The sequence below is a fragment of the Jaculus jaculus genome, chromosome 11 (assembly GCF_020740685.1).
Source record: "Jaculus jaculus isolate mJacJac1 chromosome 11, mJacJac1.mat.Y.cur, whole genome shotgun sequence".
Taxonomy (NCBI): Eukaryota; Metazoa; Chordata; class Mammalia; order Rodentia; family Dipodidae; genus Jaculus; species Jaculus jaculus.
The window spans coordinates 94,951,853-94,974,090 of NC_059112.1; the positions used below are offsets into that span (position 1 = coordinate 94,951,853).

The following is a 22,238-nucleotide window of genomic DNA, read 5'->3' on the forward strand; positions in this document are numbered from 1 at the left end:
TCCTACTGAGTATCTCCTTTTTCTCATGGCTGTAGGAACCCTTGATAGCCAAGCTATGGATCCTTTTGCCATCAAGCCACAGTTCTGATACAGTGTTGCCATGGAAGGGGATGTACAACTCTGAGCTAGCTGTGCCTCTACAATGTCACAGCCTTGATCTTTGGAGCCTCGGCTTCCTCCTTCCTGAAATGGGAACGTGAATTCTTAATCTTTTAAGGTAGACACTAAATCAAGTAGTGTACTTTTATGAGTCTTGTACAGTGTTAGCTATTACTGATTCTAATAATTTATTTTAAAATGAGAAGAGACCTCACATCCACTAGGATGGTTCTTGGCAAAGGAAAGACACCTGCTGGCGTGCATGCAGACACATTGGAGTCCTCCTTCAGTGCTGGTGGAAACATAAATGTAAATGTACTGTGAAAGCAGCATGGTGGTCCTCAGAGACAAGAGATACAGTGTGACTTAGCAGTTCCATTACTAGACATACCTGTCTTATTAGTTACTTTTCTCATTCCTGTGACAGAATTCCTGACAAAAACAGTTTCAAGGGGAGAGTTTTACTTTGGCTCACAGTTTAGGAGACACAGTCCATCATGGTAGAAGGCATGCGAGCTGGAAGCTCTGCCCATGGTGACAGGAGCTTGTGGTGAGACTTGTTATATCTTGATAGATCCGGAAGCACAGAGAGCTTGCCCAGAAGTGGGGCTTCCTCCCTCAAGTGACCCACATACTCCAGCTAGGATCCAGCTGCTAAAAGGCACTATAACTTCCCAAAATAGCTGCTTTCAGCAGGGGATCAAGTGTTTGAACACAGGAGCCTCTGGGTTACATTTCACAATTAAATCACAACATATACCCAAGAGAATTGAAGATACACTTTCATACAAAACTTTGTATGTGAGGGTCAGACATGGTGGTGTATGCCTTTGATCCCAGCACTCAGGAAGCAGAGACAGCAGAATGGCATTGTAGGAAGAGAAGAAGCAATGGATTGATGAATGGAGGGAAGGAGAGAGAAAGAAAGACACAGAATATGAGAATATCCTCCAAACAAAAAAAAGTTGTAAGTGTTCATAGCATTATTATTTATGACAGCTTCAAAGTAGAAACAATGCAAATGTTCATCAAATGATTAATGGATAAACAGATGAAGTCTGGCTATGCCATGGAATAGTATTTAGCCATAAAAGGAATGGAGCACTAACACAAGCTTGTAACATGCGTGAACCTCAAAATTATGTCAGCTGGAAGAAGCTGGTCACAAAAGACCTATATTCTCTTCTATTTGTGTGAAAGGAAGAGAGAAATGAATCCACAGAAAAGGGATTGATAGTTGTCAGAGTGTGGGGGAAGGGAGCTGCAGAGTTACTGCTGGGGTGGGATAGGGTTTCCCTGAGGAGGAGTGTTTATGTGGAATTAATGGCAATTGTCACACAACTCTGTAAATGGACTAAAAGCCCCTTGATTTCTCCCACTGAATTCAAAAGGTGGACAATGTATCTATTAAAAAAAGAAATTAACTGGCTGGAGGGATGGCTCAGAGGTTAAAGGCATTTTCTTGTAAGCTTACTGACCCAAGTTCGACTCCCCAGCATCACGTGAAAAGCCGCAGGCATCGTGGCACACGTGCCTGTGATCCTGACAGGCTACAGCAATGGGAGGTGGAGCCAGGAGAATTCAGAAGCTCATAGTCCAGCTAGACTGGATCACACAGAGCAAGGCAGCAAAAACAGAATGACCACAGGGGAGATCCTGTCCCAGGTAGGGTAGGGGAAGAGGACACGTAGAGGTCCCTCTGTGTGTACACGGTGGCACACACGTACCCATATACACACCCACAGATACACATATACAATTAAAAAAAATAAGCTCTGTGCTGTGATCTGTTTGGGCACATGTAAGTCTGCCTGTCCCCTATCCAGCCTGGCCAGATAGGGGAGAGCACTGTTTCTTGGTTTGGGTGGTTTTCTGCTTACCTGTCTGTCTGTCTTATGCTTTGGAGTAACTTCTCCCTTTAATTACATGTATGATTTTTCACTGATCTCTGTATCTACCACATGTGTATTTATTTCCTTTAAACTGTAGATCTACCATGTGGGTATTCTCTGAACTCCGGGTGGGTTAGCCATGGGTGTGACTCTTTACAATTTTTACAATTCAGTTCTCATCTAAACTTCTGGTCTCTACTTTGGTACTTTTTCCCTCCTATTCCTTTTTTTTTTTGGAGGTAGGTTCTCACTCCAGCCTAATGCTGACCTGGATTCACTCTGTAGTCTCAGGGTGACCTTGAACTCCCAGCAGTCATCCTGCCTTTGCCTCCAAAGTGCTGGGATTAAAGGTGTGAGCCACACACCCAGCTTCTGTTCTTTTTTTTTTAAACCTATTTATTTACATATTTATTTATTAGAGAGAATATGAAAGAATGTATATGGGTGCTTCAGGGCCTCTAGCTACTGCACTACCATGTGCATCTGGCTCACATGGGTCTGGGGAATCGAACCTGGGTCTTTAGACTTTGCAGGAGCCATCTCTCTAACCTCTCTCTCCTATTCTTAAACCATTGCCACTTTCTTAACTTTCTTCCATGGGGTGGCTCAGGGTGGATGCTGTGCCTTACACGAATGTGTGTTTCTTCTAAATCTTTCTACATAAGCTCCTAGATCCTATTCTCAGTTGCTTGTGACTCTATGCTGGCCTTCTCCTAAACCTCATTTTCTCTTAAGTGAACCTCATAAACTATGCTGTGCCTTCCACACGAGTGCATGTTTCTTCTAACTCTCTTTATGAGCTTCTAGATGCTGTTTGTGACTCTACTTCAGCCTTTTTCTTAGATCCCAACTCCCCTGAAATGAACCCTACAATTTCATACTTTATGATTTTTCCCTAAATTCAGTAACTCATAATTAATTTTTTAAAAACACTTTAAAAATTGAAAAAAAAGTATGGGGAAGTTATTTTGCTTGCTAAACCTAGATTTAATTTCACTTTTAGTCTAAAGTAATCTTGAAAGGAACTGAGACAGCTTCCTTCTTGTTCTAGAGCAGTGGAATGCTGTATGACAATGAGGAGTAATCTTTCTGTACTAACATTTAGCCTTTCTTGACGTGCTTATAAATTTCACTGAACACGTTTCATTTTTCTAGTGAAATTAATATCTGAGGGTTATGCATTTTTAAGGTTAAGATTACAAATGTAATTGCTTTGTGTATTTCTAACCTGACAATCTATTTAAGGAGATTGCCCTTATTTATTTTACTTTGGGGAGATTCCTTTTATTTTGTTTTTGGAGGATTCCTTTTTATGTGATTTGAGGTTTAAAAAAAGAGCCAGGAGTTCATCTTCTGAATATGAAAGACTGTATGAGGCACTTAGACTTTTGGGGCCTCTCTGGTTCCATAACATGCTAAATATCCATTTATTTTTATTTTTATTTTTGGTTTTTGTTTTCCGAGGTAGGGTCTCACTCTAGCTCAGGCTGACCTGGAATTCACTCTATAGTCTCAGGGTGGCCTTGAACTCTCGGTGATCCTCCTACCTCTGCCTCCCGAGTGCTGGGATTAAAGGTGTGCGCCACTATGCCCAGCTTGAATATCCATTTCTTAGAAGTGGAGTTGGGGCTGGAGAGATGGTTTAGTGGCTAAGGTGCTTGCCTGAGAAGCCTAAGGACCTGGGTTTCCCAAGACCCACAAAAGCCAGATGTACAAGGTGGCACATGCATCTGGACTTCGTTTGCACTGGCTGGAGCCCTGGTGTACCTATTGTATCTGCCTCCCTCTCTCTCTGTCCCTCTCAATAAATAAATAAATAAACAACAAAAACCAATTAGAAAAACAATTGGGGGGGGGGAGATCTAGAAGGATTTCCCAGTGGTTAAGGTGCTTGCCTGCAAAATCTAATGACCTGGGTTTGATTCCCCAGTGACCACGTGAAGCCACATGTACAAAGTGGCTCATGCATCTGGAGTTTGTTTGCTGTGGGTAGAGGCCCTGTCATGCACATTCATATTCTCATTCATTCTCTGTCTCTGTCTCTGTCTGCTTGCAAATAAATAAAAATACTTAAAATGAAAATTGAGCTCATTTATCTCAGATGTGAGTTCTAGTCATGGTCTTCTGAGGACAGTGAATAATTCATAGAGTAGAAGTCTTTGTTCTGTTTATTGGATTTTGCTGATTAGAACAATTATTTACTTACTTGCAAGCAGAGAGAGAGAGAAGAGAAGCAGAGAGAGAGAAGAGAAGCAGAGAGAGAGAAGAGAAGCAGAGAGAGAGAAGAGAAGCCAGAGAGAGAGAAGAGAAGCAGAGAGAATGGGCATGCCAGGCCCTCTGGCCACTGCAAACAAATTCCAGATGCGAGCATCACTTTGTGCATCTGGCTTCACGTGGGTACTAGGGAATCCCTCTGGTCCTTAGGCGTTGTGTGCAAGTGCTTAACCATTGAGCCATCTCTCCTGCCCAATTTTGCTGAATTTTTAACTTCCCTGTCCAGCTTGAGCTTGGTCCCTGAAGGGGAAGATCTTCTGAGAGCCAGTGAATGTTTCTGTTTGAGGATGGACGAGGTAGTAAGAAGGATGCTGGCCATGGACTTGGGGTCAAGTACTGCTCTGTGGTGTAGCTCCTGGGCTTGTCATGTGCTCTCAGCCTTGGCTCAGCCCTCTGTGGAATGTGTCTGTTCCTGCTCATCTTGTCTACAGAAGCAAGTTCAAGCCCGGGGGGGGGGGGGGGTGCAGCTCAGTTCTCACGTTGTTGCAGGGACTGCACAGTCAGTGTCTGCCCCTGGTGAGGGCGAAGCTTTGCACAGACTTATGAGCCTCGCTGCACTCAGTAGTGTAAAAACAATCCACTGACACAATTGCGGGGCCTTTCTGTTTGGTTTCTGTCTTTTTTTGTTTTGTTTTGTTTTCATAGTGTCCACTTCACCTTTTCAAGACTTTTGCCTTGCCATTTTGTTTATTTTCTGAAATTCCAGAACAGATGCTATTTCTTTTTATCATTGATGTTTATTTTTAGTATTGTGCCCCTCCCCCAGCACAGGGCTGCTTGGCAGTGGTCCCTGAGTGCTAGTATGATATGTTTCTTATTTTTGTTTATTCAGTTTCCTGGTTTTTTTTTTTTCTGTATGCCCTTCCTGATACAGACACAACTTAGAATATCTTTTTGTTTTCAATTTTCATGTGTTAGGTGCATGCTGACATAGCTTTCTATAGTGCTTATTTTTCAGAACAATTTTAGATTTACAAAAAACTGAAAATACTGTATTTTTCTCTCCCATAGTGCACAGCATGAGAGTAGAGTTTCTTCCTCCTTTGAGATTACTCAGGTGTCATTCCAGGCCACCTCCTTATGCCAGCATTTCTTACAGACAAGGTCTTTCTTGGGAAGACGGTTGGGTCTTGTGCTGTGTTAGTCCTCATTACTATCACTGAAAGTCCTCTGCCTCGCCGACCCTTACAAGTATGGTGCACAGTCATGATAGGGCTAATCAGACTTTGACTATGAACTTCGTCTCTTAATGTTTAGATTCTTCATTTAGTAGTACTCTTGAGTTTGCATTTATATCAGCTTAATAGGCCTGAGCCTCGTCTTGAATTTAATAAGCTCTGATGCCATTTGGTGTCCTGTGGAATCTCAGTAATATAGATAGGACTCTAAACAGCCATATTTAGCTGCCTGGATTGGAGCAAGGTTCATAGACTCATGTGACCAGAACCTCTCAGGCCTACACATCCTGCCAGCCACGCATCTCCTACCTAGGCCTTAACTTTTATTTATTTATTTATTTATTTTGTTTTTGATTTTTTTTGAAGCAGTGTCTCAATCTAGTCCTAAAACTTGTAGCCCAGGCTGTCCTCGAACTCACAGTAACCCTCCCACGTTAGCCTCCTAAGTGCTGGGATTAAAGGTGTACACCACCATACCCAGCTAGGCCTTACTTTTAGTTTTTAAATTAAAAAACAATTATTTTATTTGAGAGAGAGAGGCACAAATAGAGAAAGAGAGAGTGGGCATTCAGACAAACTCCAGACGTATGTGCCACCTTGTGCATCTGGCTTATGTGGGTTCTGGGGAATTGAACTTGGGTCCTTTGGCTTTGCAGGCAAGAACCTTAACCGCTAAGCCATCCCTCCAGACACCCCCCCCATTTTTAAACTTTTTATATGTGTGTGTGATGTCTGTGCACATGCATATTTCTATGTGTGTGTGCACATGGGTGTGAAGGTCTTAGGTGTTGTTACAGTCAGCTTCTCATTGCTAGCAGAAATCACCCGACCAAGAACAGCTCTTAGGAAAAAAAAAAGGGTTTATTTAGACTTATAGACTCGAGGGGAAGCTCCAGTTGCCATCAGCTGGGGAAACTAATATTCAGAACACCTAGGTTTATGGGGTACACCTGATTCAAACCACCACAACCTGCCCCTGGCCCCTATACACTGATAACCATCCATGATGTAAAATGTAATGCATTCAGTCCAACTTTAAAAGTCTCCATAGTTTTTTTGATTTTTCAAGGTAGGGTCTCACTCTTGCCCAGGCTGACCTGGAATTCACTATGGAGTCTTAGGGTGGCCTCGAACTCACGGTGATCCTCCTACTTCTGCTTCCCGAGTGCTGGGATTAAAGGCATGAGTCACCACGCCTAGCTTCTCCATAGTTTTTATAAATCCCAGTGATGTTCAAACATTCCCATAGTACAAGATCCTTTAACTGCTCCATAATACCAAAAAAATACACACAAAAACCCCATAATGGCACAGAATAAACATTCACACTGCAAAAGATGGCATTGGACATAGCAAAGAAATATTCAACCAATACAAGATTTAAAACAGGGCAAATATCAAACTCTGTAGCTCCAAGTCCAACAACTGTAGCCAGTGATACATCTCCAAGTCCGATAATTCTAAACAGCAACAAGTCTCTGGAGTTCCAATCCGCCCCTCCAGCTAGGCTACTCACAGTCCTGGAAAACTTCATCTGGAGCCAGCAGCTCTCCTTGGCAGCCATCTCATGGGTCTGGCATCCCCACTGGGTTCCCAGTGCAACCCACAGTTCATCCTCACAGCTCCATTGGGTCTCCATGTAGGTATCCAGCAAACCTGCTACACACTGCCCATGGCCATTTCCAAAACACAAGACCATGTTACAAATTCACTGACCCTCTCTTTAATATCAGGTGGGGTGCCAATTTGTTAATCTAGTGGGGAGTAAAGCAGACTTTGAAGAACAGGACACTCCTTGAGCACTCAGGACCCTTCAAAAGAATCTACATTCTTTGTTGTGCCAGTGCAGACCAGCTGGCCCAATTGCAATGGTTGTAATCTCTCAAATAATAACAGCTGAACAGGCAGCAGTTTTGGCCCAAAGATTTCTTTCTAGAAGTGCCATATCCCTCTGCACACACCAGTCCGTTTCTACACACTGCAGCCCTGCACAAGTTCTCAGGACATGGGTGTAACAGCAAGCCTCTCACACACAATGCTTTTAGCCCAGTCCAAGCAAACCTCTTTCTCACCCTCATCAGCCAAACTTCACAGTCCTTAGTTCTTATTCTGTTCTAGTCTTTCAGCTGTGACCAGAATAGTCCATCAAGCTGTACTTACAGCACTGCAAGGCGTCTCTTAGACCAAGATTTCTAATTTTTCCACATTCCCTCTTGAAAAATCATCTCCAAAAGGACCAAGCTATACAGTTAGGTGTCTAGCTGCAATCCTGCTTCTGGTACTGGCTTTACTGTTGCAGTCAGGTTCTCATTGCTGACAGAAATCACCTGACTGAGGTCCTCACGCTTGCATGGCAAGTGCTTTATCCATTGAGCTGTCTCCTCAGCCCCATCTTTTGAACAGTTGGGTACTGATGAGGGAGGGGCTTGGGGGCTGGCCCTGTGGAGTAGGGTCTCTACACCACTGGTGCCCATCAGAGGAGAGGCGTGCAGTAAATTCTGGCAGTGAAGGTTGATGGGACACATGTGCCAGCTCTTAGCATTTATAACAAGCCTAAATAGATGGCAACTGTGCTTGGGATATTCCCATAAGCCCTTTCTTTCAGGAGCAGATAAGAACCATGCCTCCTCCTGTGTCCCCAGCCCTGACCAGAATGCCCAGCAGCATTTCCACTTCAGCAGGCAGTGGGAGGACTCTGCCAGGCACGCGTGCCAGGGTGGGCAGCTGGTACAGCTTAGGGATTCCTGAGATTCCCAGGCTCAGCCCAGTGCAGGCGTGGTGGCCCTTCAAAGACAAGTGTGGAACCCACAGTGTGTGGGTGGGTGGTGCTCTGGATCAGCCCAGACAAAGGAGTGGAGGATCCTGGCTTTGTTGTGGAATCTGCTTCCTGGAACAAGCCTTGCCTCATTAGAGTGCTGAGGCAGTCTCCCTTAGCTGGCAAGTATGCCTGCTACATCAGATGACCAAACTGGTTTAGGATGAAAGAATTTCTGGGGACAGCCCTGCCTGAAGGGCCTGTTCCCTGCCCTGTTGGTTTAGGCTTTTTTTCAGAGAGCCAGGCTCCTGTAGACAATGTGTGTGTGTGGCAGAGGGCTTGTGCTCAGTGTCCAATTATGCCTGTTCCAGACAGAGACTGAAGGACCAGCCTGTACCATGGGATAGACAGCTAGCACTCAGTGTTGAGGTGTCCATGTTATTTCTTGATAGTGATAATGGATGAGGGTTTTCTTGTACCTGGGGAAACTTTCAGTAGACATTCAGGGACATCTCTCATGTGGGGGTGGACAGCCAGAACATCTAGGAACTCCGGCATATGGCCTTGTGGGGATCAGCAAGAACCAGCCAGCTGTGTGGCAGGTAGAAAGGGGCAAGCGCTGATTTGGGCTGCTCTTAATTCTAATTTGTGGTCTGGCTGTGAGTAATCCTGATTTGGTACCCATGTTCACTCAAAACAAGGCAGACTTCCACACACCCAGCCCCTTGGGAGCTTGGCTTCATAGCCAGTTAGTAGGTGGGCTCAGCAAAGGGTTTGGACCTAGAGTCATGGCTGACCAGTGGCAGGAGGTGGGCCTGAGTAGCCTGGCTCCAGGTTTGCGCTCTCTCCTGCTGTGTCGCTAGCATGTACTGAAGGAAGCAGTGTCTCCTGCCTGCATGGCTGGTCATTTGGGGATCTGCATGGCTAAGGAGGAAGGGGGAGGTATTCTTGTCCGAGTGAGTATTCAGAGGTTCTTGCATGGGGCCCTGGTCTCCTTAGCCCCATCTTGTCCTGCCTCTGTACTTTGCCAATGCTGTTGTCTCTCCCTAGGGCACATCTCCACCTTCTAAGCTCTGACCAAATTGCCTGTTTCCTCCTGTGCGCTATCACACAACCAGGGATACAGCCCTTCCACCACAAACTTACAGATTTTCTACAACAAACTTTAGGAAGTAACTCTTGACAAGTCGTCCCAGACTAGTGGGGTACCCAGGAGACAATAGGGAACTTTGCAGGTGTTCTGGTCAGGAGATGATGAGATTGCTACCTAGACTAGGTCTCAGCAAACCACCACCCTATAGGCCAGGTTGGTATTGTAATAAAATTGTATTGGAATCAGACCATTAGATAATCTGTAACGTCCTGAAGCTGCAGGAGGCACCCTGAGGTTGAAGTCTCAGATCTTGCTTTTAAGCCACAGGATGAGCCACTTGGTTGTCATCTTTTCTTCTCACACCAGCTCTCAGCCTCCGTTCATGGTTTGGGTGCAGTGAAGGGGCTAAGCATCTGCTATGGGCTAGCTCCTGTATGTTGAACAGCTTGTTCTGGGGCCTCCTGCACGCTACCCCCATTCTGGCATTACTGGGGGTGCTCAGCATGTTGACACTGGTCCAGGGATGAGTTCCTTGGCCCTGTCCTGAGCCAGGCATATGCTGACTCTGAAAGAGTGGTTCCCTTTGGGCCACAAGGAAAGGTACATAAGAACAGAGGATAACTCCCTGAATCTGTATTTGAAGGCCTCTGTTGGGGGCTTGGTAGAGTGAGAGGCGGCTTGGGCTGAGATAAGGTATTGTTACCTAAATTTCACAGCAGCGAGCCCAGGTTGGAGGCATCATTAACCCAGGTTACAGGTGAGCAAGTTGAGACACACTGTGATTGGTGCTCATCATGGCCATCCACCTGTACTCTTGCAGCATGTTTCAGAGGGGGTCCAGCTGAGCAGCCTGTGACATTAGCTGACCTTCTCTGAGATGGGGCAGTGGGCACAAGTGGGCTCATGTGCTCCCACATAATCTAGGGCCTGCTCTACTGTGCCATCTGGTCTGGCTTCAAGGTGTGGGGGGATAGGAACGTTGGGTTCATCTCTTGGATATGACTCCAGTGCTCTTTGCTGCCAGTTCCCCCAATCCCAGGGCTGTATGATCCATCTTCAGCCAGATACTAAGCTTGTTTTGTCTCAGTTTCTGTGTATAAAATGGGTGCTCGTATGCCCCTTCCCATGCATGGAACCGTAGAATAGTCTGTAGCACACAGGGGGTGTGCCTGATACACAACCACCACAATCATAGAATGGTTCCAGCTTCAGGCCCTCACTGGCCCCACTGCCTCCAAAGTGGCTCCTGATGATTTATGGGTTCCTGGGACCTCTTGCCTCCTATGTCATTGTTCCTACCATTTCTTTAGCTTAGTCCACTCTCCCATTATGCTTGGTTTTGAAATCCTGCCTCTAGAGCCCCTGTGATTTCATCTTTTGCCACCCTACACATTTGACAAGCCTAGGCTGAGTCCTTCAGCTTGTCCTGAGCCCATATGTCTGAGGAATGATCATACTTCCCTAGTCACGTCTGGCCCTGGCTCCTTGTAGGCATAGATGATTGCACCATGTCCACATGGGCGTGACTAACCTTGAAGCCAGCATCCCAGGGGGCTATGTGTTGGCCAGAAGCAAACATGGGCTGGGCTGCCTCTTGAAGGCGCCTGGCTGGCCATGACCTCATGCTTGGACTCTCCCAGCCCTGTTGGGTCTTGCTGAGCCTGGGCAACTTTGAGCAGTATGGCAAGGTGTGGGCCAGGTGTCTGTCAAGAACAGCATCTTCCTGTGCAGGAAGATACCACCAAGACTTTGCTTGCTTCTCACAGCCTAAATGAGCATCATCCTGTGGTCCAGGAAGCTTGGATCTTCCAACTTCCCTGTCCTCTGTCCCTAGAGTATCTAGGGAGAGAAGTTTGGGCAGAGGTAGAATGGGCACTGCATCTGGAGTTCTCTTCACAGGCAGCAGGGTGGTGGGCAGAAACTCCCACCCTACAGGGAATCATCTGGGAGGTCTGCGGTAAGGCAGAGAAATCTGCAAGTACAGTCACAACTGATGATGATCATCCCTCGACCTTCCCCTCTGAAGAACTTCCCTTGAGCTCCTCAGGAGAGAACGAGAGGGAACAAACTATAGGATGAAAGAAGGAAGTAACACCAGGTGTCCTAGGAGGGGCAGGTTTGAGCTGTACTTGAAAGGTTGCATAGGATTGTACACAGCGGGGTTTGAAGGTGTTTTAGTCAGAAGGAAGGTGACTAGGCTCGGCCTCCACCTCTGTGGGCTGGAGATAGTGGCCATAGGGTTCTGCTCCCTGTCTCATAGATTCATCCTCTCCAGTTAGGGTAAAGTGCTTCAGAACCATCTGCACTGTTTCCTTAGGCAGGTTTAGTGAGATAATAGACATGTTGTGAGCTGCATACATTTAAGATGCTCAGTATAAGTTTGCATATGGGCATATGTTCATGAGACCACCAGCAGAGTCAAGGTAATTAATTTGTCCCTCACTTTACACCTTTCCCCATCCCATTTGTAGTCCCTCCCTGTCTCCTCTTCAGAAGACCATGGTATAAATTAACTTGCAGTTTTTGGAATTGTATGCAAACGGAATTAGGGACTTTGTTTCATCTTTTCACCAAGGTAATTTTGGGGTACATTCATGTTAATGTACCAGTTGACCTCTTTTTGTGGGTTGTACCATACTTTTATATTTTAACTCTGTTTGCTATTGGTGGTTATTTGGCTGCTTTATTTTGGCATTTACAAATATGTGTGTTCTTTATTTTATTTATTTATTAGATGGGGGAATGGGTTTGTTAGGGCCAATGCAAAACGAACTCCAGACTCATGTACCACCTTGTGCTTCTGACTTACATTGGGTACTGGGAAATGCACCCTGGGTCCTTAGGCTTCACAGGCAAGTGCCTTAACCACTAAGCCATCTCTCCAGCCCATGTTCTTTTTTTTTTTTTTTTTTTTTAAATTAACTTATTTGCAAGCAAAGAGAAAATGAGCATGTTAGGGCCTGCAGCTTTTGCAAACGAACTTCAGATGCATGCATCACTTTGTGCATCCAGGTTTATATGGGTACCTGGTAATCAAACTTGAGTCATTAGGCTTTGCTTTTAAGTATCTTAATTGCTGAGGCATTTCTTGATGCCCGCATCCCTCCTTCCCCCCACCCCCAGGTAGGATCTCTAGCCCAGGCTGGCCTGGAATTCCCTATGGAGTCTCAGGGTGGCCTCACACTCAAGATGATCCTCCTACCTCTGCCTCCTCAGTGCTGGGATTAAAGGCGTGCACCTGGCTGAGCCCCACTCTTTTTTGAGACAAAGCCTCTCTATAGCTCAGGCTATCCTTCTTCTTCCATCTCCCAAGTGCCTGGTTGTATACATTCTTTTGCAAGTCTTTGTCATATGTTTTCATTTCTCTTGGGCAAGTACCTAGGAATGGATGACTGTGACCATTAGATACACATGGCCCCTCATGTCCTGGGCTCTATATCTAGGGACTTAAGCAACTACAAATTGAAAATATTTGAAAAAAATTTCCAGAAAGCTTTTCTTTTTGTTATTCTTTAAGCAATACAGTAAACAGCTATTTATATAGAATTTGCATTGTATTATCCACTGTAAGTTGTGTAGAAGTTATTTGATTTCTAATGTTCTAATAGGTATGTGCTGGTATCTCATGGTTATAATTTGCTTTTCCCAGTGAATACGGTTTTCAGCATCTTTTCATGTAGTTCTTTTTACATCTGTAACTTGGTGACATACCTGTTAGATTCTTTGTCTATTTTTAAATGAAGTTGCTTTTCTTATTTAGTAGAGTTTTGCATATACTGGATACAAGCCCTTTATCATATGCATGATTTGCAGTTTCCTAGTCTGTGCCTTGTCTTTTCACTCTCTTAACATATTTTTTCAAATAGGTTGGCCTTCAAAATTAAGAACTTACCCTATGAGTCATCACAAACTTTTTCTTCTATGGTTTCCTCTTTTTTGTTTTAATCTCAGCCTATGATCCACTTTGAGCTTTCTTTTATGTGTAATAGGTAGGGATCAAAGTTTTTGTGGTTTTGTGATTGTTTTGTTTTCCTGTGAGAATGTTGTGCTGTGTTCAAAAACAGCACTCAAAATCCTGGGCTTGGTTGAACCTCCTGCCTCAGCCTCCTGAGTAGCTGGGAGGTCAGGTACCCAGCTCTGATTCATTTTTGGCATATGAATATTCATTTGGGCACTGCTTGATGAAAGGTTGTGTTGGGGCTGGGAATATAACTCAGTTGTAGAGTGCTTGCTGCAGATACCAAAGCCCTGCACACAGTATAAACCAGTGTGGTATGGTGCTCGCCAGTAATTCCAACCCTCAGGAGGAGGTAGGAGAACCTGAAGTTCAAGGACATCCTTGGCTACATAGTTCAAGACAAAGACCAGTTTGTCTCTTAAAAAATATATATATTTATTTTTAAGCAGGGTCCCACTCTAGCCTAGGCTGACCTGGAACTCATTCTGTGGCCCTAGCTGGCCTTGAACTTAGGGCAACCCTTTCCTCCTCAGCCTTCTATGTACTGGGATTGCCTGTGAAGCAGGAGGCTTCCTCTGGCTGGTGGGAACGGGCCTGTTTTCAGGCTGTGAGTGGGGGACTGGTGACTTGTCCCCTCTGCTCCTGTGTGGTCCTTTCCTGTGGCTCCCTCAGCCCCACACTGACCATCCACAGCGAAGATTCATCCCTGTCCTCAGTGCTGCCTGCCCCACTTCCCTGGCACTGTCTTCTAGGTGTTCCTTCTCTACAGGCCGGCTGCCTCCTTCAGCCCTCCTTCCTGTGCCCTCCCCCTGAAGTTCCTGAAGGGGTGAGGACTTGAACTGCCTCCCTTACCCTGTCACTTTACGTAGAATCTGGGAATTGAAATTTGTAGCTAGTTCTTATTTGTTTTGTTTTAGCTTTCTCACACAGAAGGTAGGTTCAGTTCCTGGACTACATCTTCTGTGCTACAGTAGGAGCCTCCGTTACAGTATGTTTGAAAAGCTGCCCAGGGCTGCTCCCAGGCCCCAGGCTAGGAGCCTACGTGGAGGGTAGACTCGGGGCCCGGGTTGGCCTGGGCTTGAGCATTGGGTGACAGTGCTTAGCTGTCACATTTTGGGAAAGGTTCTGAGGTGATACCCCTGTACCAGTTTCAAGCTCGTGAGTGTGTCCTGAGCAGCCATAGGTGCTAGACTCTTCAGTCAGGTCTGCTGCATGATAGGATTGCAACTCAGTCCAAGAGCTCTGAGTTGAGACCAGCTTGGTGGCTGGCTTCCCTTCATGTGTCCTACGATAGACAGCCAGTATGGGTCAGGTTCCTTTTTTTTTTTTAGGTAGGGTCTCACTCTAGCCCAAGCTGCCCTGAAATTCACTGTGTAGTTCTGGCTGGCGTCAAACTCAAAGTGATCCTCCTACCTCAGCCTCCCAAGTGCTTGGATTAAAAAGGTGTGTGGTACCACACCTGGCCTGGGTCAGGTTCTTGTAGATGTAGCAGTGGGTGACTTGGTCCTTCCTTGGGACCAGAATTTAGGCAAACAGAACAGAAACCATGAAACTGAGCTGCTTTGATTTGACACACAGAATGTGCTGTGCATAGAGTGAGACCTGGCCACCTTGGGGGAGACAGCCTGGGTAACTTGGATGCCCGCAGATCTACTGCCAGGGGTATTGTGGTGTGAGCTCCAAGTTTCCCCACCCAGCCCTGGTCCTGTGGGCTGTGTGTGTTGCTCCTCATAATACCACAGACACATACATGCGTTAGATGTTGCCAGCTCCCTGTCGGGAGGACAGTGACTGACTTGCTGCCTGTGTTTTGCTGTGTTGATATTAGAAACTGTCTAACTCAGTAACACCCTTACACAGCATGGCTTTGTACATTTTCTCCATTGTTGTTTTGGGATGAATTTCTAGACAGTGTTAAACAAACAGTAAATGAGACAGAATGTTCCCTTTTACTCTCCTAAGACTAATAAAGCCACCTGGGGCTAGAGAGATAGCTTAGTGATTAAAGTTGTTTGCTTGTAAAGCTTGCCAGCCCAGATTCAGTTCCCTGGTACCCACATAAAGCTGGACACACAAAGTGACACATGCATCTTGGACTTTGTTTGCAGCAGCAAGAAGCCCCAGTACACACATTCACACATCTAGATTCATTCATTCATTCATTCTCTAATAAATGAAAAAAAAAAAAAAGTAAAGCCATGTATTCTTGATATCTCTTCCTTGATCTTGCTTCTTGCCATGATTCCTGTAAAGAGTCAAGGAGAGAAGCGTTTAGTGAAGGCCCTGTTGATGGCTTGGCCTGCTCACGGGGGCATAGAAAGGGATGCCGGGCTAGCCTGTCCTGTCCTAGAGTGTGGGTATAGCAAAGCGCTCAAGGTGTGGACAGATCTGTTGTCCTAGGTTAGCCAGTACCCTTTGCTGGTTGCTCTCTCTTAAAGGGTCTTCTCCTTGAACCCTGGGGCTCAGAAACCTTGTCCCTTACCCCTGTGTGTGTGGTCATGCAGGTCCCTACCCCTGTGGACCCCAACATACTGAGCTAGCCTCTCTACCATCATGCCCAGGGCCCAGAGCTCTGACTTCCCAGCCTAGGTTTGTACCAGAACAAGTGAAGAGTGGCTTGCCATCAAGCATTTGAATGGAAAGACTCCTTCACTCCTTGTATGTGGTAACTAGCCTGAGATGTTTGTGGTACTACCTGTCTGAGCTTTAATTTTTCTGTCTGGAGTGGGAGGAAGTCAGGGCCAAGTGTGCAGCTCTGGGCTCACATCCTGTTAGCTGGTGTAGGATCAAAGTGGAAACCCCTCCCGGGCCTTGGGAACTTCCCTCCTAGTGCCCAGCATGGGAACTCCAACTTTGCCTCATGCAGAGGGAGTTCTGCCACACACGTTCTTCATGGTACCTTGTCCTCCATGCTCCATCTTGCCACTGCATCCTTTGTTCCCAAGGCCCAGTCTAGTTTATTACAGCTTATTAAAGTGCTCTTGTCATGTGCAGCTCGGTGTATGTTAACACACGTGCACAACACAGAACCACTTCCTTGCTCACCAGTCCTCACCCTACCCTGCGTTTCTTCTCGTTTTGAGTCTCCTTCTTTGTTCGGTGGTCCCAGGACAGCTTTCTCATTCATGTCTTGTCTCTCCATGCAGGCGTTTGGCCAGGCACACACGAACCACAAGAAGGTGGCCGCAGATGGTGAGAGCCGCGAGGAGAGCCTGATCCAGGAGTCTGCCTCCAAGGAGCAGTACTATGTGCGGAAGGTGCTAGAACTGCAGACAGAGCTAAAACAGCTCCGCAATGTCCTCACCAACACCCAGTCTGAAAATGAGCGCCTCACCTCGGTGGCTCAGGAGCTGAAGGAGGTAAGTAGTTAGGGGTCACATTGTCACTGACAGTGGCCTTCATCTTGCTCCTCTGGCCTCACTCTCCACTGCTTAGAGGTGAACACACATGCAGGGCTGTGTCTGAACTAACCTCGCTGGGGGCACAGGTCCTCCGAAAAGGCCTTGACTAGGGTGATGGTTAGCCCTTTATGGGTTCAGGTCCTGTGCTCACTGGTTGGTTCCTTACCTGAGGAATGCTTTGTGTCCCTCAGGGCTTGGCCATGCCTGACTGGTTGGCCACACTATAAAGGGAGGAGTGTCGGGAGGGTCCTGCAGCCTTGGTCATGGACCTGTATGATGCACAGTCCAACTTGTAATTTGGTGGCCATAGCAACAAAAATGAGGCCAAGAACCTCAGAGAGAGGTCAGTGTTCTCTGAGGAAGGTCAGGGTCCCAGCAGGGAGGGTAGGTTAGCAGGGACAACAGGTAGACCTGGAAGTCCCCATGAGAAGCTGCATCTGGCTGTGGACAACCTGGAAATGGCCTTATGGGCTAGGCTCTCGGTCCTTGCAGGGATGGGAGGGGCATGGTACTGGCCTCATGTCTCCCTGAGCCTGGAGGACTAAACAAGTCCTTGCCATCAGTCCTAGCCTCATTTTCCCTGTCTGTAAACTCTTCTCTGAAATCCTGTGTGGCACCTTGAGAATACTTTATGCTCCTTCACCCTAAATCCTCCAAGCATTTGGGGCCATTTTTCCATTTGCAGAAGGGCCTCCCCCTGCAGTACATGTTCTCAGCAGGAGGTTAGTAGGGCATTGGCCATGAGGCAGCTGTAACAGGGCCCTGCATGGCTGGTGTTGCGGAGGACCCAGTGGGGCTTGGCCTGACCCTGGGGGAGGGCAGCCCTCACTTTGGCGCCATAATGCATGATCTCATTTCCTCCCACAAGGATGGTTTGGCTGAGGGTAGGCGGAGGGGCTGTCGCTGAGGGAGAGAGGGAGCCCTACCTGCTCAGACTACTGCCCACCTTTCTGGCCACTCTTTCAAAGGTCACCTCAGGGCTCTCTCTCACATGCAGCTTCTTCCCTGGGCTGCCAAGAGGGCCGATTGACCCCACTGGGTCGGAAATGAGCTCCATGAGCTGATGATAGGCAGGTCGGGGGTGGGGGAAGATTCCTACTGTTCCTGTTTATGCGCAGGAGGAAATCCTGAGTCCCCCCCCCAGGCCTTTTCCAAGTGTCACCGCCTCTGTCCCCAGGGCTGTGAAGCTTGCCTACCACAAAGCCATAGGAACCTTTAGGCCTTTGCCTCCCTAGCTACAGTTTCTCCTCTATTGCTGCTTCCTAGGTTCAGCCACTCTGCTGCGCTCCTTATCTGGCATGGCTGACGCTCTCAGTGCCCCAAGCTTGTCTCTGCTGGGCTGGAGCCTTTCTTGCTGGCCTTTGGTAATGTCTTTACCCTTTGACCTGCTACCTCTACCCCCACAGCCTTTCCCCTTTTTCCTCCCCTATGACTACTATTTAGCATACACATATCCCACCATAAGGACCAGTGGAAGCTTTACCGTACAAAATCTACTTTGTCCGGGTCAGATAGTTCTGAATGTTTTTGACTAGTCATCCTGATGCTGCTGCTCCTAGTGTTCTGCCATCACCCAAAACGGAGGCTCTTGTGGGAGGAGCAGCTCTGGGGTCCTTACCTGTGGCCCCTGGGCTACACGTGGGACCTGAAGTGGCCAGGTTGGCCAGCTTTTGTCCAGCTGGTATTCCTCCTGGTAGAAGGGAGGATAAGCATCTCAGGAATAGCTTGGTGGGGACATGGCTTCCTTTCCAGGTGGAAAACCAGAGGCCCAAATAGTCTAAGTTGTGTAGTGAGACTAAAAGCCCTGTACATGACATTGAGCCCCCCTGACTCTAGCAAGGGATGAGTGGGAGGGCGCCTCTAGGCCGTCAGGACTGAGACACATGTCCTAGGTTGAAAGGATGGGTAACTCGGGGGCACTAAAAAAGGCTGCCAGCTTCCTTACAGTGGTTCCCAAGGCAGGCAGTTGTCACAGCATGCTTGCTGATGAGCAACCCGAGGGCAGGTGGTCCTGAGAAAGGGGAGCTGGGATAGGACGCCAGGTGTTGGCTCCGAGCCCATTTACCCAGCCGTTCTATCTGGGCTGTTGGTCTGCACAGAACAGAGCTTGTCCCCTACACTCCACTGGGCCAACCTCAGAAAGGCTCACCTGGGAGAAGACACTTACCTCAAGGGAAAGTGACCAGTCAGAGCCTGCTAGAGCTCTCAGGCTTCGGGCGTGTGCTGGGTGGAGGCTCCGGGCAATGGGCCAGCTGAGCCGCTTTGCCCATACCTGGCAGCTGGGGATGGAAGCAGTCTCTGTGGAACAAAAGTGCAGGTGCTTGGGTCTTAAACTGCTAGCAGAGATAATGCCATTACATGCCACATGGTATTCCTGGGCCAGCATGTGACTTGCACGTGTGTGACTCTATGCTTGTCTCACCATGAGGCTACCCATCCACCGGCCTGGGTAGACGAAACACTCTTGTACCAGTGGGACATTCTTGTGGTAGGTACCCTGGGTTCTGAGCTTAGCACTGAGGACTCCCACAGACGACCTGGGCACTGCTCCAGGAGTACAAGACTCCAGTGTGCCCCTCAGAAGCATCCAGTTGTGCCTCAGTCTTCAGTTGGGTACGTTGTAGTCTGTGTCCTAGCCACATGGAAACTACAGCACTTCTTACCCCTGCCTGGAGGGCACAGGGTCTCTTCCTCTTGCCATACAGACCTGATGAGCTGCTGGACTCGGACCATATCTACCCTCAGCTTCCACTGTACCTGAACAACTGGTGACCACTGTAAATCGCTGTCCATGTTGGGGTACTTGCTGCTTGGGCTTACATGACACTCTGGACTTTCAGAAAGAGGCCTGTAGTCCTGCCCTCTCTTGTATCTGGCTTTGAGGCTCTCTCCCTCACCCTCTCCTATGTTGCAAGGCATCGTAACACCTCCCCATCTCTGTTTCTTCCAGTGTCAATTTGGACACCTCCTGGGTCATTATTTGTTTTGTTTTGATGCAGTGTTGAGGGTCAAACCCAGGCCTTGTTAACTGAACACTCTACCAACTAAACCGTATGCCCAAGCTCCTGCTATTGGTTTTGAATACTATCTTGTTTACGAGTGCTAAGCCTCGTCAGTAGGGCTTGCTATATTGTCACAGTTTTCCTGGCCTTTCTGTTATAAGTTTTATCTTCCCTTTCCTTTTTTCCTTCCTCCCCCCACCCATGATACTATTTCATTTTTCTGATCCAACATTTATGTCTCTTGTGTCCCTGAATGTCATTTCTTAGGGCACCGTGCCCTTCAGATGAACACATGAACACAATGAGGAGCAGTCTTGTAGAAGCTAGGGGACAGCGCTAATGAGGACAGAGCTGTGGGTGCAGTGTAGACAGAGCTCCAGCTCTGGAGCCAGGGATATCATTGGTATGGCCATCTGAGCATTAGGAACAGAGGGGAAGGTAGCAAGGTGCAGAAAAAGGATAATGGGGTTGGGGTGCCTTGTCTAGGGGACAATTTTGCTTCCAGGAGACATTGGTAGTAGGTGGAGATGTCTTCATTTGCCATAGTGTGGAGGGAGCTGCTCCTGGTGGGAAGAGGTCAGGGAGCTGCTCAAAAACTACAAAGAAAGATCTGGGCTCTAGAGATGGCTCAGTGGTTAAGGTGCTTGCCTATTAACAGTCCAAGTCCGATTCCCCAATACCCACGTAAAGCCAGATGCACAGAGTGGCTCATTCGTCTATAATTCATTTGCTAGAGGCCCTGGTTGCACCCATTCTGCCCTTCCTTTTTCCTTCCCTGTGGAGTGGGCATGGTGGCACATGACTTTAATCCTAGTAGAAATAGGAGGATCTTGCTGTGAGTTTAAGGCCAGGCTGAGACTGCCTAGTAAACTTCAGGTCAACTTGGACTAAAGCAAGACCTACCTCGAAATCAACAGCAGCAGCAGCAACAACAGAATGATCTTGAGCTGGGCGTGGTGGCACACGCCTCTAATCCCAGCACTCAGGAGGCAGAGGTGGGAATTGTCACCTTGAGTTCAAGGCCACCCTGAGACTGCCTGGTTAATTCCAGGTCAGCCTATACCTGAGTGAGAACCTACCTACACCCCCGCCCCCCGCAAAAAAAGAAAAGATCTGTTTCAGAATGTTTTGGGCTAAGGCCACAGCACAGGCAGCACAGGTTGGGAATTCTGTGGTTGGGATTGTGTTCCTCTTGGCTGTGCACTTGCCTCTCCCCCGGAGTCTCCCTGACTCCTCACATGTGGCTCACAGGCAGGGACTAGTTTTCAACAGCTTTCAAATGCCTACATAATTCACTTACTTAAAAAAGCGTGTCGTTCAGGGGTTGTAGCATAGATACAGTCTTTTTTTTTTCTTTTTGTAATGTTGGGGATCAAACTTGGAGCCTTGTATGAGCTGTACAAGCCTTCTGCCATGAAGACACATGCTTAGCTCTCACAGTTGATTTAAAAATATATATTTTTGTAAAGAGAGAGAGTGAGCGAGAGATGGAGAGAAAATGGACACTTTAGGTCCTCTTTCTGCTACCAATTCCAGATGCATGTGTTATTTTGTACATCTAGCTTTATGTGGATATTGGACATTTGAACCCTGAGCCATTAAGCTTTGCAAGAAAGCACATTTAACCACTGAGCCATCTCCAGCCATGCAAATTGTTTTTGTCTTATTTTAAAGTCTTTTTTAAAAAATATTTATTTATTTGAGAGAGAGAAAGAGGGAGAGAGAATAGGCACGCCTGGGCCTCCAGCCACTGCAAATGAACTCTAGATGCATGTGCCCTCTTGTGCATCTGGCTTACACGGGTCCTGGAGAGCCGAACCGGGATCCTTTGGCTTTGCAGGCAAATGCCTTAACCACTAAGCCATCTCTCCAGCCCTTAAAGACATTTTGTGTGAGTGTATTTTTGACATAGGTTCTCACTCTAGTCCAGACTGACCTGGAATTCACTATATAATCTCAGGATGACCTTGAATTCATGGTGATCCTCCTACCTCTGCCTCCCAAGTGCTGGGATTAAAGTTGTGTGCCACTATGTCTGGCTTAAGGACATTTTAAAAATATTTTTATTTATTTGCATGGAGAGAGAGAAAAAAAAAATGAATGAGATGGTCATGCCAGGACCTCTTGCCATTGCAAACAAACTCCAGATGTATGCGCCACTTTGTGCACTTGACTTTACATGATTACTGGGGAACTGAACCTGGGCCATCAGGCTTTGCAAGTAAGTGTCATTAACTGCTGAGCCATCTCTCCAGCCCACATTCAACTTTAGAACATTTTTTTTCACTCCAGAAAAAAAAGTCATCATTTACAGTTACTCCCATCCCCCTCTCTAACCAACCCCACTAATTCATTTTCTGTCTCTGTGGATTTGCCTGCTATAGACATTTTGTATAAATGGAGTCATACAATGCAGGACCTCTCATGACTGGCTTCTTTCACTAGACAGAATGTCTTCAAGCTTCATTCATGTTGTAGCAAGTATAGACATCATGTTGTATTGTGGCTGAATAATACTGCATTGTGTATAGACTGCATTTTGTTATCTATTCACCTGCTAATGAATACTTAGGTTGCTTCCAGTTT

At 46.9% G+C, this 22,238-nt stretch overlaps 1 protein-coding gene across 2 annotated transcripts in view; it reads left to right on the forward strand.

The window, feature by feature from the left end:
• The window catches only part of Bicd2 (BICD cargo adaptor 2), a 52,625-nt gene that overhangs the window by 16,794 nt on the left and 13,593 nt on the right, over window positions 1–22,238 (forward strand). For both annotated transcript variants that reach the window (XM_004652303.2, XM_004652304.3), the window contains exon 2: window positions 16,396–16,608. In XM_004652303.2, the coding sequence (XP_004652360.1) occupies window positions 16,396–16,608 (213 nt within the window). The remainder of the gene's footprint in view (window positions 1–16,395; window positions 16,609–22,238) is intronic.